This window comes from Vidua macroura, chromosome 7, assembly GCF_024509145.1.
Source record: "Vidua macroura isolate BioBank_ID:100142 chromosome 7, ASM2450914v1, whole genome shotgun sequence".
Classification (NCBI taxonomy): Eukaryota; Metazoa; Chordata; class Aves; order Passeriformes; family Viduidae; genus Vidua; species Vidua macroura.
Window position 1 is genome coordinate 21,506,791 of NC_071577.1, and position 16,081 is coordinate 21,522,871.

General features: G+C 36.1%; 1 protein-coding gene across 1 annotated transcript in view; it reads left to right on the forward strand.

Moving 5' to 3' along the window:
* The window catches only part of LRP2 (LDL receptor related protein 2), a 114,804-nt gene extending 100,113 nt beyond the window's left edge, over nt 1-14,691 (forward strand). The window contains exons 67-79 of the mRNA XM_053982835.1: nt 56-221; nt 2,170-2,298; nt 2,972-3,192; nt 3,611-3,790; nt 4,295-4,414; nt 6,269-6,359; nt 6,927-6,994; nt 7,155-7,275; nt 9,806-9,935; nt 11,860-11,979; nt 12,072-12,179; nt 12,599-12,670; nt 13,125-14,691. Of these exons, the coding sequence (XP_053838810.1) occupies nt 56-221; nt 2,170-2,298; nt 2,972-3,192; nt 3,611-3,790; nt 4,295-4,414; nt 6,269-6,359; nt 6,927-6,994; nt 7,155-7,275; nt 9,806-9,935; nt 11,860-11,979; nt 12,072-12,179; nt 12,599-12,670; nt 13,125-13,286 (1,688 nt within the window). The 3' untranslated portion in view covers nt 13,287-14,691. The remainder of the gene's footprint in view (nt 1-55; nt 222-2,169; nt 2,299-2,971; nt 3,193-3,610; nt 3,791-4,294; nt 4,415-6,268; nt 6,360-6,926; nt 6,995-7,154; nt 7,276-9,805; nt 9,936-11,859; nt 11,980-12,071; nt 12,180-12,598; nt 12,671-13,124) is intronic.
* The last annotated feature ends 1,390 nt before the right edge of the window (nt 14,692-16,081 follow it).

Consider the following 16,081-nt stretch of genomic DNA (forward strand, 5'->3'; position numbering starts at 1 on the left):
ATTAGAATTTTTGACAAATTTGCAATTAACTTGGCATTTCTCATCTTTTTTTAAGGTATTGTGTACTTCAGCATTCTGGGACAAGGTTCTGAGTTTGGAGCCATCAAACGTGCTTATCTCCCCACATTTGACAGCAGTAGGAACAATCCCATGAAGGAAGTTGACTTGAATCTCAAATATATAGTTAATCCTGATGGGTTAGCTGTTGACTGGGTTGGAAGGTAAGTATACTGAAAAACTAGAAAAATGCTGTACCTTCAATGTGTCAGTTTGTGAATTAGATCAGGCTGTGCAAAATCCACTTTTTTCTTCCTTATGAATTGTGTCTGAATATGTCTAGTCTGAAGGTAGTTCAGAACAATGTAGTAAGCTGTCCTTGCCCAGACAGCAGGTTAATAGATGTGCATGTGGCTGACTGCATCACATATTCTGTGCAACTGGCAGATCAGTTGTGCATCAGTAAAGTGATAATATATGAGCCTCCATGTCAGATGGATTCTTCTTCAATGACTCAGGTATGCTTCAGGGAACAAGCTTTCTTTGCTGTGGAAAGGAAAGCTCCCCAACCCACAATGGAATTTTATCTTTTATGTTGTTCCTTACCAACCCTGTGCTATATGAGCAGTCCCTGAACAGAAGTAGCTCTGAAGTTTGATGAATAGATGCATTTTCTCAGAAAATGGTTAGGTTTTCGTAACTGTGTTTCAGAGGTCTTTCTCTCTTTTACTGACTGTGGATTCTTTTAGCCTAAAACATGGTAATTTTTAAAACTTAATCATAGAAATCATGAGATCACTCCTTATGTTTACTGCCTTGGAGAAGAGCTGGGACAAAGTTGGGCCTGACTCATGGGAGTTTGATGTTTATAGTGTCATTTCATCTTGCAATATAACTGTTAAAGGACGTGGTGGACAGGCATAGCTGTAGCTCATGTGGTATAATGTTGAGAGGAACCTGATGGTTGTAGATGAACACTATGAAATGTAGTCAGGATTCTGTTCAAAGCTGAATGGACAGAAATTACAGAAATTAGTCAACCTTCTGAATGCTATTGCCAGATTTTGGATACAAAATTATGAGAAAGAGTGAAAAATTATATCTTTCCTTCCAGCAGTTTAGAAATAGATATTTTAGGATCTGGGCTAGCCCTCAGGTTATTTTGCTGTTTGCTTCATAAACTGGAGGCACCTAGAAAATAAAATGTCTCTGAAGGCAAGAGGGAGTGTCTGAATTCTATTCGAAAATTGACGTGGTCATGAGAGCAAGCATCCAGGATGTATATCACAACCATCCTGGTGAGGCTTCAGCTTCATCTTGGTGAGCAACTTCAGCACTTCAAACATAGTGCTGCACTGATTTCAGAACAATGTTGAAATGTATTTTTAAAAACTACATTTTGTTATCTGCACATTAGATAAAATGCTACACATGGTTTGAGACACTTAGTCTTGCTGCTCATCTGCCAAATAGAAATTACAGTATTTTTTCACATTCCCAGGCCAGCCAGGAGATAATTTATTCAAGCAGAAGGCACTGTGTGATTAGTGAGTGCATAATAATGAGTCTGTTTATAATCTAAGGTCAAAAAATTATAAAGGCATGATGATAAAGATAAACAAAATTCAAGGAAGAGTAGACTGAGCACCCTGTTTATTAGGACTAAAAGCATTTTCATCTGATGTGGGAACAATTTATTCATTAGTATCTCTGTCAGAAGACAAAAGTCTAGAGAGGAGCTGTGAACTAATAAGCTGGATATCTCCAGAGCCTGCTGCATAAATTACATGGTAAATGAATTTTTACTTATAATGAACCTCATCTTCTCCTGAAAAACAGAGTCTTTAAAGATGCTTATTAGCCACTTCTGCTGCTTAAAAGTAACAGTGAAAGTTTTCAGTAGCCCTTCAGTGAAGATTATTTGACAGGGACCAGAGGTAGCTGCAGAAACTTTTTCACAGGAAAAAAACAAGTGAACCAACAGATCATAGACATTTGCTAAACTTACCTATATTTAGGGTCTGTATATTCTATACACGTTCAGTAATCAATACAGGTTCATTATATTAATTTTCTTCAAGTTTACTAGAGTGTTTCTTCTTAATTTTTTTTATTCCTCTTCCAAGTGTAAACTATTTACTTTTGGAATGTTTTGTGTTTTATGTAATTCAGGCATCTTTACTGGACTGATGCAGGGACTAATCGCATAGAGGTGGCAAAATTAGATGGACGGTATAGAAAATGGCTTATTTTTTCTCACCTGGATCAACCAGCAGCTATTGCTGTCAATCCAAAACATGGGTGAGTATTGCAGGACTTACCAGAATTATTTCCAATGCTATTTGAAACCAAAAAAACCCACAGTGGTAAATTTTTCAGGAAAGACTAAAGGACTGTTTTCTGGAACTTCCTTTTACTAACATTGCAAAATTTGTGAGCATGGGAAAGCATTTTAGGATTAGATTTAACATGGATACCTGTGTTGGTGACAAGGCCAGATGGTTCAAATAAAAATCTCTTTTCTACATTATTATGTGCCCAGCAAATCTCTCTGTTACTACTGAAACAAGGAAATAGATGGGAATGTCTCTTCACCAGCTCCAAGCAGGACAGTCATAACCTCCTCCATGGGGGAAAGCAATGTAAATGCACTTGTAGATTCAATAGCTGGGCTTGCTGCAACTTGGATTAAATGGTAGATCATGAAATATTGTGATATGTGCTTCTCTCAGTTGGATTACAGCAGCATAACTCCCTGAAGTGACATGGATGCTACAGCTTTATTGTGACTGATGGATGTTCTTTTGGTATTTATTGTTCAGTTAGCTTTCTGTGACCTTCCCAATCACATCTGCAAAACATAAGTTGCTGAACAGTTTTTTTTTTCCATTACTGACCTTTTCCATGAAACTCCAAAGGATAATCACAGTGACCAAATTCTGAACTGTATCCATTTCTCATTCTGTCCTTTCAGGCTCATGTATTGGACTGACTGGGGAAGGCAACCAAAGATTGAATGTGCCTGGATGGATGGACAACAGAGACAAACGCTGGTCTCTGAAGACCTTGGCTGGCCAACTGGTCTCTCTATTGATTATTTGAACAATGATAGGATCTATTGGAGTGATTCTAAAGAAAATATAATTGAATCCATGAGACCTGATGGGACAGACAGAACCATTGTACTACATGGAGGTAAGAATGTACTATGCAATTAATAGTAACCAAGATGTGTGCTAACAAGCACTTGGGCTTCACAAGTGGGGCTACATTTGGGAGCTTTTCAAACACTAAGTCTTGATAGTGGTTTCTCCTTTATAAGTGATCAATGACACACCAGGCTCAGGGATGCCTGGTAACTGGACTCCCAGAGTGGAGTTTGTGACCCAAATAGGAAACAATGTGGAAAACTAGATTCTTGCTTTTTTATGTTTAATATTAATCAGTGTGGGCACTGAGACATGAAGAGGTCTGGCACATGAGGATATAAATACATGACTGAATGTGTCTTAAAATGAAAGCAAAAACTCATGTATTTAAGCTGAAGAACAGCAGTTTTGTCTGTTCTACTGGAGATTTGCTTGCTGACAGTCTGTTATTTGGTTCCTTTGAGAAGTAGGCAGTCCATACAGCCTTGATGTCTTTGAAGGCCATTTATATTGGATAGCTAAAGAACGAGGAGAAGTCTGGAAGAAGGATAAATTTGGAAGTGGAGAAAAAGTGAAAGTGCTGACCGTAAATCCATGGCTTACCCAAGTGCGCATCTATCACCAGCACAGATACAATCAATCAGGTGGGTAATCAGGATCCCAGTGAGCCATTTCCTGCTATGAAATTGAAGTTGGTATTGATGTCTGCAAAGAGCTTAGTAAACTTTTGATAACGTGTCTATTAGTAAATGATAGTATTAGTTTCTGAAAACCTAAAAATTAAATAGAGGCTGACAAGTATTTTCTGCACACCCAAAATGAAATCAACAGTGGAACACCACACACTGGTCTTTCGAGTCTCTAAAATATGACCTTGTCATTTCTCTTTTCCCCCTCCCTCACGAGGACAGTCATAATATATATTTATCCTGGCAAAGTGCTGATCATTTAATACTTGGAGTAGTTTGTTCCTGGTGCTATATGGGCTTTCAGCAGCCATTGTCTTTCCCTGAAGAATCTAAGGGTGTAAGAAAAGGCAGAGAGAAAATCTGGTGTGTTGACACAACTGACTGTGGAATTGCCCTGCCTTACCTCAGGAATATGCTGCATTGCTTCTTCAAATTTTTATCACTTTATCACTTTTTCAGTGCCTAATCCTTGTAAAGATGTCTGCAGCCACCTCTGCTTGCTGAGACCAGGAGGATACACCTGCTCATGTCCTCAAGGGACTCGGTTCCTAGAAGGCAGCAGCACGGAATGTGATGCAGGTAGAATAATTTGTCAAACTGGAAATGAAAGCAACAGAAGCTTTTCTTTAGGAATACAAATGCATTACTGAATTAGAAGTATGGAGAGATAAGCTAACTGGTGTAGTAGATATTGGTAAGTCAGAATATCTGGGTTTTATTCTCAGTCATCACTGATTTGTGGTCATCTTGTACATTTTCTTTAATGTCTTTGCATGTAATTTGTAAAATGGATGTAGGTCTGTCAGTCCAAACAGAGCAGACCCAGCTACAAAACTGGTCACACTTTCTGATTTTTGTTTTGAAATTCCAAAATATTTTTTTAAGAATGCCTTGATTTCAGAACTAAGAATTTCTGACAAATTATTGCTAACAATTTTGTTTACAATTCTGTAAAATCTCTTACTTAATCAGTATCATAGAAACTTAAAGTTTACAGAACTCAAGAGTGTGGACAGAGATAACTTCTTGATAATTATAATCTGGAAAGCCTTTTAGGCACTAGAATTTCATGCTTGGTTGTTGCATTGCAGCAAAACTCTCACAGTGCTTCCAGGAGCACAAATCTCAGCCTTTACTGAGAACAGTGAAAATACCACTGCAGAATTTCTATTTCTCTCTAGCCTAGAGTCTGCATTCTTAGCTTACAGTGGTGTGGGTGGTAGCCAGATGTCCTTGTACTTGTCCTTGGAACATAGCTTTAATGTATTAGGATTTGTGACATTGTCTGGCATCTTTCCTATGGTTAATCTTCTCTGAATTATAGTCTGATTGCACTGAAAAAGAAAATGTCATCACTTTTACACTGCCTTACCTCTAAATTACGTTTTCTTAATAATTATTAGTGTTTTTTCCTATTGCCATGTGATGTGAGCTGCAGAAAGAGGTTATAGTAATATGTAATAGTGAATGAATGTGTGCAATATGTGTTTAAATTAGGGATCAGTAACTGTGTTGATTGCATTTGCTAATGGCTGCTTATTGCTCTGGGGACACTGAATTTGATATTCTTTACTCACACTACTGTATATAAAATGTTTGGGAATTAAGAAAACTGTGCTTGTGCAGTGACCAAACATAGCTTTTGAACATATATTTAGTTTATTTGGACCTATTGCAGCTACTGAGAGACAGCCTGTAACACCTCTGCCTTTCCTGGTTTTTGCGCCCCATTTACTTGAAGGGCATTTTACCTGTAAGAAACAATGTAGCGACACACTTCCTTCCTCTGGCTGATAATTATTTTGTGACAAAATACTATGATCTATGTCCATCCTCAATCTATAGACTATAATAATAGCTCAGATCCAGGACTCTTCCTGTGTTAAGTACACTTTTCTGACAGTATATCCAGAGCTCTTACTGAAGACTAGTATGATTTTTTCCCCCCACTTGATTCAACGTTAGAATAATGCTCTTCCTCTATGTGTATTTCCATCCATTGGTTTTCTTCATAAGTAATTGCATTCCAGTTTGGCCTTCTGTGTACAACTTCCTGCTGGTAGAATGGAAGAGTCTGGACAAAAGAGAGAAAGCATTGGTGCTTTCTAAATGGAGAGGTTAGAAGGGTATTGGGCTGTATTGCATGAAAAAAAGAAAGTGAGCAGACACACAGCTCTTGAGCTGACTGTGCCTAGACTCTACTAAGTTGTTATGTTCTGAGAAGAGGTTTTGCTTCAATTAATTTAAGCTGATTTGGCAGAAAAAATAGACACGAGCAACAAGCACATGTGCTATGAAAACCAAAAATTCTGAAAAAGCAGCCTGTGAGTTTGCATATGCAAGATCTATAGAGACAAAGAAAATGCATTATTGATATTATTTCATCTGTTGAGGATGTCTTGATAATGCATATGTGGCTTCTGAATTTTGCAGCTATTGAATCGCCTCCCACAATGCCACCAGCTTGCAGGTGCATGAATGGTGGAACATGCTATATAGATGAAAGCAGTCTTCCCAAATGCAAGTAAGTCTGTATGTAGTTAGGGTAGTCCTGGTTCAGACTGTGCTGGTTTAGTCTCATGAAAAAATTAAACTCTTTGAAATTGGTTGGAAACACTTCAGAAGGTGTCATACATCTGCAGTAGCATTTTTATAACAACTGTGGAAAAACATATGCATAAAAATATCAACAAATAAGTAATGTAAATGTATCAGTTTGGGGGAAAAAAGCCCAAACAAACCCCAAAACCAAAAACCCAAAAAGGCAAACCTCTGAAGATTCTAAAAAACTGCTATACCCCAAAATTATAACAATAGAAAAGTAACTCTCAATAAATGTAGCTTGGAACAGCCAGCAGGTGCCACCAATGCTCCACTGAAACCAGACATTCTGACTCAGCATTTTTTATTTTCACTTTTAGTTCTCTGACTATAGGAGACATAATATATTTTCATATAGTCAGTACAATATATAATTACTGAGCATGGAGTTAAAATTTCTGGGTTGAAAGCATTTCAGAATATAATCATAAAACTGTGATCTCAAACTTAATAAAAGTCATTCAGTCAGCTATCCTTCTTACGTTTACAGATGTTCTTATGGATACACTGGGAATTATTGTGAAATAGGATTGTCAAAAGGAGTCCCTCCGGGAACAAGTAAGCTTCAAGAATATATTGCACTTGACATTTGAGCTAAAGAATGTCTAATACCTCACCATGATACCTGTTCAGGGTCAGGCTTCTAATTCTCTGGGCTCTTTTTTTTGCACTGAACTATGCTTGCTTGAATGTTTTCTTATTCTTCTGTCTTTGACAGCAGCAGTAGCAGTGTTGCTGACAGTCATACTAATCATAATAATTGGAGTGTTAGCAGTTGGAGGCTTTTTTAACTACAGACGAACAGGCTCCCTTTTACCAGCGCTTCCCAAACTACCAAGGTATGTTTTGAAGGCTTTCAGAACAGGAATGGCTGTGAACTGGAAATGTATACTTGTTTCTAAATATTTTTGAAAAATCAGTTTTTTTGCTGTGTGCCCATTCTGGTGGAATATGGGAAGTGCAGTGTTGCAGCAACTCCAGTGAATTTTTCATTCCAAGCAATACCATAGCTGATCATTATTGTGTAACAAAGGATGAGTGTAAAACTCTTTGACATTCTAAATTAGCTTTTAAATAATGGGCAATATAGAAGACTGTTTAACAGATCTGAAGCTGTATATTCAGTTCAAAAAGTTACAAAAGACCACAGTTTTCTTTTTTATAAAACTTTGACCTGAAATGAATTGAAGAGCTATTTTGACACTGAAAGGCTGTACTCATCTGCAATGCTGTATTCATTTGCTTAAAAATATGGCATGTGTGTAGTGAACTTTTGTTTCCAGTGCCTGAGACAATGCCTACACTCCTGACAGTCATACTGTCGAGTGAAAACCAGCTTTGTGAAATGTCATCAAAAATATTTGATGTTTTAAATCAAAGGAAAATGAAGGAAATATATTTTAAATTATTTAAAATTAATTTGTTTTAGAAAAGATGTCAGAATATGATGCTTTGATTTTTTTTTTTTAGCTTTAAGCTAATTATGTGTTTTAAAATGCATAAAAGCACATCTTCATAGTCCTTGCACCAATTTCCCAGTCATAGCTCTTAAAGCAATGTAATTAAATCACTGTAGTCGCTAATGTGGATGAAGCAAAAACTGCTTCCTCACTGGAGGATTACACTGAACTAATGACACTGAGTGAGCCCAGATGAAGACCACCAAGATAATTAGGGGGATGGAGCAACTCTCCTACATAGAAAGGCTAAGAGAATTGGGTTTGTTCAGCCTGGAAAAAAGAAGGTTTAGGGGTGACCTGAGGGTGATTTTCTAGTAGATGAAGGGAGTCACCAAGGAGAATGGGGAGAGACATTTTACAAGGGCATATAATGACAAGACAAGGGGGGAATGGATTCAAACTGAGAGTAAGTTTAGATTAGATATTAAGAATTAATTCTTTGTGAGAGTGATGAGGCACTAGAACAGATTTCCCAGAGAAGTTGTGGATGCCTTATCTCTGGCATTGCTCAAGGCTGGGTTGGAAGGAGCTCTGAGCAACCTGGTCTAGTGGAAGGACGTTGAAACTAGATGATATTTAAGGTCCCTTCCAGCCCTAGCCATTCTATGAATCTGTGATTCTAATCCAATTTATTCATGAGTTTATGTAGTTAAATTGGGGCAAAATTTTTGTGCAGGTAAATTCTGAAGGACAAAGTGGTTTTAAGAGATCTCCAAGCTACTCACTGAAATTCCCTGTTTCCTGCTTTTTTGATTGGAAACTTCCTGCATTGTCAGATAGTGAATAAACTGAAATTTTAATGTACTGACTTGGTCTTTACTATTCAACAATGCTTCCCACATAAGTTACGAGACTGTGTGAAAAGGAGATGTCAGTTTTTTGTCTATGAGGTTTGATTTGCATTTATTTCTGTCATGAATATGTTTTAGTGATGCCATTGCTCAATCCCTCTTTAAACTTGGAACTCATACCTTTACAGCAGACTTAACTCAAGCTATAGCTTAACTGTTGCCTGTAATATGAGACCTGCCCGTGTACAGGAATCACAGCTAAGAGCTACCATTTTAAAATTGAATCAGCTGATGCCTGCAGGGCCAACTGGTGACGTGTGTACACAATGCACCAGCTGTAGGAAAGAAGTCTAGTGTGAGCCAGATCCAGTAAGGACTTATAATTCCAGTACTTCTGCCTTCCTTCAAGTTAGGCAAATTTGACAAAATGAAACCAAAGGTTAGCTATGGAACAGATTTGTAGTTAGATGCCTCGGGGATGTTACATACTCAGATTTCTGTGTGGGAATTGGTATTGATTTCTGTCTTTCACTTCTCTTATTATTTTTTAGCCCAACAGTGTGCTTTCAGACATTTCCAATATTATTCATAAATATCCAGAGTGCACTTGTGGTTGTCATAAATCTGTACACAGATTGAACATTCACTAGTATGAAAACAGTGTCTTGTAGGTATCTTCATGATTTGCATGCATAAATCTTCAGTATAGGTGTTGGTGGATTTAAATTGTCAAATTTCAGATGTGTGTTTTAAAAATCAGCGTCAATGAATTTGAATAACTGAGTAGATCCATGCAATTGTCTTTAAATCAGCACTGAAGTAAGAGTGGTCAAAATGTAGATACATTTTGTGAAATTTTATTTCATTTACATCATTTGATGCCTACATGAGCACACAAAGGTATTTGAGATTATTCTGAGTGGGCTAACTTAGGTTAAAAAACTCATTAAACTAATAAAGAAATACAACTGATGCTAGCTTGCCAAAATTCAAAGTGATAATTATGCTTAGAAGAGCAAGTGAAAAAACCTGTATTATAAACTCTCTTTCTGTGTAATCTCTTCTACTTTATTTTTATTTTTGTTTGTTTGTTTTTGTTTGTTTGTGTTCTTTTATAGTTTAAGCAGTCTTGTAAAATCGAATGAAAATGGCAATGGGGTAACTTTCCGATCTGGAGCTGATGTGACTATGGACATAGGAGTCTCTGGCTTTGGGGGAGATTCTGCTATAGACAGAGCAATGCAAATGGTAAGGTTTAGTTCTCAAATAATTTTTAAAATTGTGTTCTTTTAATGTAATTAGTAGCTTATAGAAGGGAGCCTTTTATCTATAAAATGATAGTGGGATGATAAATGTGTTCTAGAAAAAGAAGTGAACAATGATTGATAGTTTCCTGAAATAGCTTTTCATAATTTGAAGGCAAGGGCAAATATATGATGTTCTTTAAAATAATGTGCATTTTTCCAAGATTTATATAGCAGAAATTAAGTCAATTATCCTCTTTAGTCTTTAGTATGTTCATGGGATATAAAGGGAACGTGTAGACAAATGAGAGCATTGTAACAGGGAATTTTTTAGCACCTTTGTGTTCCATAGAACAGTTTAAAATGTGTAGTTTTCAAAACCAGATAGTATGTTAAAGCATTTGGAGGTAAAACTTACTCCTAACCACAGGATTCACTATTTTGTGCAATACAGTATAGATTTGGAAATTTTTTAATTTATGAAGTTTAAACAAATCATGTTTAACAGTTATGGGGACATCATAAAGTGTAACTCTACTTCAGCCATGTTTTGTTATGCACATCTGAGAAACAGCAGATCCCTGTATTATTCCCGTTTACCATAAGTACAATGTACAAATGAATTTTACTTCTAGGAAACAGATCATGGATATGTTTGAATAGTAAGCACTTGCTGCCAAGTATAAGGTGGAAGCTCCCTAAACTGATGGTGAATAGATATGAAATGAAACAGCTAAAGAAGATAAGCTCCTAGTATGACCTTTGCCTAGATGAAGAAACACAGTCATTGTTAAAATTAGGCAGCTTGTGTAACAAAACGTCCGTATGAGCATTTTGGTAAATACTGGAAAAATAGCTTTAGGCTTGTATATTACCCCAAATCTTCATGCACAAAGAACTTGGCTGTACTTGGCATTTTCTGGCCTGATTTTGACATACTGAAGCTCAAGCAATGCAGTTTATACATTGCCAATAACAGATCTGGCTACAGACTATCTCTACTTATGTGGTGTTGGTTCTCCCTGTGTAATCAGAGTATAAACAAAAAAATTATGTTCACTGGGAAAGAATTCAAAAGGGTTTGGTGTGCAGCAGTGAAGAACTGTGGCATGTGCCTCCTAAAATTTTAACATCATATATGCATGAGTAGATGTTGAATATTTTTCCGTGGGGCTATTCTTAGTCAATCTAGTTTGAGGGAGCTGACAAGAGTTTACTGTGTTATAAAATAAAGCCATATTGTGGTAGCAAAAAGCATGAATCCATTGTGCATGAACCAGTGGTTTGTGAAAATGAGGCAGGTTTAAGGAACTAGCTGCTGTACTATTCCTGTGCTATTCCGTGCTGGTTCTGTCATGAGGCTGTGTCAAAGAGCAGGACAAGTGCATCTGGGTGGGGTTTTGTTTTCATTATTCTCCTACCTGATGTAACTCATCTGACATAACTGAGGGGACACACTGCTTTGTCTCAAAAAATACAGCAATCTCCTTGCTGGGACAAAATGAATGAATCCTATTCTTTTATATATCAGTTACTGCTTATTAATTTGTATGCAATTTTGAAGTCTCTAAATTAAAATATTAATTTGGATATTATTCTTCCTTTGATATCTCTTCCCTGTTGAAGGGATGATTTGTGAAAGTCATCTTTCCTCATCATAATATAATTTGAGTCAAGTATTGAAATGTGTGTGGGATTTTTGTCCATCCAGGAAATGAGATAATATTGGAACAATCAGTAGTCCAGGCTGACAAGTCAGGGAGTAAAAGTAAATTGATGTTGTGATTTTAATAGATAAAGGTTTTGTCTAAGCCTATGTGAAAGTAAACATGTGTTGTTCCCCAAGATGAAGAGTTTGACTACACATTAATTCCTTGGAGTATGGAGGTGTTTATTCCATTGCAGTTGTTGGGTTTTTTCCTCCATAGAATGAAAACTTTGCAGTGGAGTCGGGGAAACAACCAATCACATTTGAAAATCCAATGTATACAACCAGAGATGGTGGAGCCAGCACAGCTGGTGCTGTTACAGTCATTCAGCCAACACTTGTAAGATAAATTTTTGCTTGACTTTCACCTTTCATTTTCCCTTATGACCACCTTTTCTTCTTTGAAGAATGTTGATTTTCTTTCTTCTACAGGTAGCAGCAGCTGGTAGTGAGGAAAATGAAAATTTTGAAAATCCTGTGTATTCCTCTGTGATCTCTACTAGCCCGAAGGAAACCCCTCAGAGTACAGATGCACCTCCGGTAGGAAATAAAAATGCTCTAAGGCTGCCTTGTTTGTTTTCTGCTCCAGATCAGAAAAATCTAATTGCAGTCAACTTATTGTAGTTTCATGTCCCTCAGTAATTTCCCTTATGTTGTTTTCCAGACAGTTTTTTTCCTTTTTGATGTACTTATCTGGAATATAGGCTTTCATGAAGTATTTCAATAATTCTTGTTGCCTAATCTTTTGTGAATACTACTTTAGGTGAAATAACTTGGTAATCTAGCAAAAAAAAGAAATTTGGGTTCCATGCTTAGAATTACAACATAGTGATATAAGAACATCCATCTGAAGTCACCGGGGGTAGCAGTCAATGCAAGTGAAATCCAACACTGTAATGGCAGTTTCCAGAGAAGTTTTGAGAAAAATGTGTGAAGTTCTAATAATTTTTATGTTTCAGGAATCAAAATGGAGTTTCTTCAAGAGAAAAAAGAAACAAAACACTAATTTTGAAAACCCAATATATGCAGAGGTATTGTATATATTATATAATTTTATTTTTCAGCTAATGTACTGATGGACTTTGTTCTTGCTTTCAGGGTAAAGATTATTGGTAGATTCTGCTGCTATGTAGAACAGCACAGAAATTCCAGTTCAGGTTAGGGACTGAAGTGGTTGTCAGAGGTTACTAAATGTCATGCACAATGAGGTGTTGAGCAGGCTCAGCTTGGGTGGCACAGCTGCTCCTGATATTAAGCATTAAAGTAGAAGTTCTAGTGTATGGAATAAGTTTCTAGTATTGTTTTTACTCAGCTGTACTATCTAAGGTGAAATTAGCATTTCATTTTGTTACAGGTGGTGTTTTGCAGAAATAATTTATACCATGATATTTAACTTCAGGAATATTTATTTACTGTTTCTGAAAGCTAATGTTGGATGTATGATACATTAGAATGTAAGGTTTTATTTTATGATTATTGTTTCAGATGGAAAAGGAGCAGCAACAGGACACAGAAAATATCCCTACCCATTCTCCTTCACTGCCTCCCAAGATTATTCTGAAGAGAGACCAACCACTAGCTTACACGGCAACAGAGGATACGTTTAAAGACACCGCCAACCTTGTTAAAGAGGACTCTGTGGTGTAACTAGGTAACTCATTTAGGGAAAATTAGACACATCCATTTGCACATATATTTTTTATAAACAGAAGTGTAAGGTTCACATTCAAATGCTTTATAAAAATATCTATGTCTCTTAGCCAGTGGCTGGAGATGTACATCGAAAGTATGCCTTGTTTTTTTGACAAATGCCAATTTCTATTTTTATGAACAATTATCGTGATGTACTATATGTATATCTTTGCACTGAAGCTGTCTGAAAGTAATGTTATAAATATATTGTACATTTGTAAATTTTTCTAAGATTATCTTGTTCAGTGATGTTGCTAGTAGAAATTTGTATGGAATTGGTCATATATTTAGGACTAAATTAATTATATAAATGCTTAAAACTGAAAAAAAAAGAGAACCAAACAAGGCACATAAAGGAACATTACTGATTTACAGGGTCTTTAGAGTGTACTTTATATAACAGCACCTTTTAAAAATTCTGCTGGTGCTCTGGGCATCTTTGCCACCTATTTTATATAGTACTGTATATAAAAATGGGTATCTCTTCACCTTGTGTTAAACAAAAGACAAAAGAGTCAATGCAACATTATTATGCTGAATAGTTACCCACGCAAAATGTTGTTCTTACAATATTTTAATTGCCTGACATAATTTCCTCTCAATCTATAAGACACATACTTTTCCTCTAGATTCCAATTAACTCAATTCCATTAATAGTGTTCCTATGAAGACAGGATATATTTAGATTTTAGTACCACAACTACTTAATGAGCTTTTCTCTTGCTCATCAATGGAATACCTCTGTTCTTGGCTGGAGTCTCTGGAACTAATTTATACTATGAAGGAGCTAGGTTTCTGTAACAGCTTATTTCCAAACAGCAAAATATGAAAGATATTGGTTCATTTCAGAAATTCTTCAGGTTTTTTTTAAATGTGAAAATTTAATGTTATTGACTATTTATTTCATGAGGTGGATATTAATAGAAAGGGAAACAATTTCTACTAATGCAGTCTTTGTAGTTATCTGGTTGTTCCTCTAAATTCCATCAGAATATACTGTTGATCTTTTTAGCTCTTCTGTTAATTAGCCAAGATAGTTTCCACAACATCAACCATTTGAGAAAACTCAGATTACAGGACCATGTTCTTCAGCATTCCTGGCTAGCTACTCATACAAAAGATTCCTGAATTTATAATGATTGAGACTTTTGCTATTTGATTGTTTTATATCTAAATTCTCAAAATATATACTATTTCTAAATAGAATGCTTGTAATTACATTGTAACATACTTTGATTAGAAAAGACAACTGGAAAATGATGCTGCTGAATAAGTCTAATAAACATATTATTTTATCACATTCCTATTCCATAATTTGTGTCAAGGCTCTATGTACTTTTTTCAGTTGTGGAGACTTCCGTGCACTCTGAGATGAAAACAACAATGCTTTAGATATAGTCAAGTAAGAATAGTGCTTACTGCTTCACATAACTGTCTGAAGTTCTTCCTGTAAGATGTTGTCTTTGACATTGTATCTCTAAGTGTGAAAGCTGCCCTATTATACACATTCAATAAACTGGCCCTTGAAACAGGAAACTTACTATTGAGAGACAATCAAAGTAGTTTTCACTTTCACAAGTGATTAAAACCTTATTTCAATTACCTTTCATATCTGATGTCAGAATCTGATGCTTTGATTTTTTTTTTGTTTTGTTTAAGCACATTATGTGTTTTTAAAAGAGTGAGTTTTTTTCTGAGTGCCTTAATGTAGAAAATTCCTTAGAGTCTGCAACACAGCACACACATCAGTAAGGATTTCCTTGAGATGCAAGGTGCTGTTCTTAAGGAATGAATTCACGAGGTTTTAAAGGGAGAAGGCAGGGCTGACCCTTCCAAAAGACTTGCCTGCAGTTGCATGCCACGAGAAGAAGTAGTGTCAGTTTTGGGAATAGTATTTGTCAAAGATTTGGAACCAGTGTTGGCGAAAACTGCTAATATGCGAGCCATGTATCAGAAATACTTTTTTTCCCCTGTAATAATTTTAACTTTTCAGATATGGAAGAAAACAGTCACTGGGTTACTCTGTAGTTAGATAGTATGTAGGTTTAGTTGTTTAGCATATCTGATGGTGAAGGATTCCTAAGCTTCAACTGGGACTCCTCCTTTCAGTAGCATAGCTACTGAGTACCCTTCTGATTATGTACTCTTCATTGGTGTACCCTTCTGATTATGTAAAATTTAGGCTTTGGTACTTTGTACAAGAGAAGTTTTAGATTATACTCATAACTTCATTTTTCACTTGTATTCTTTTTCCCTTATCAGGACAGTCCCTGCTTGAATTCTTAAATTTTGGACTCATTCTGTTTCAAAGAAAGCTGATTTTTAGAGATTTCAACAACTGTCTGTATGCTGCAACTCTAGGGCTGATAAATTATACCATTAATTTTTTCATGTACATTCTCTTTAGAGCTGCTAGGCCAGCTAGAAAGATTTCTCTCTCTGCAGGTATTTATTTTGAAATGAAGTAAAATAAATTTATTCTTGAAGCCATTTGCTAGAGAATAGAACTTCAATTAAATACTTAAAGGTTGCTAGCACTTTTTACATACTGTCCTTTTTTTGCCCATTGCAAAAACACACACATGCCCTCTTACACACAGTGATGAAACTTCTTTTCTTATGTTTGGAGTTCTGACCCGTACATGGTATTTTTTTTAAGCTTAATTGAATTGCACATTAATGATTAATCACCAGCACAGCACTTCAGCAAATAAAACCTTTACCCCTTCAATTTTAATATCTCTAGGAGC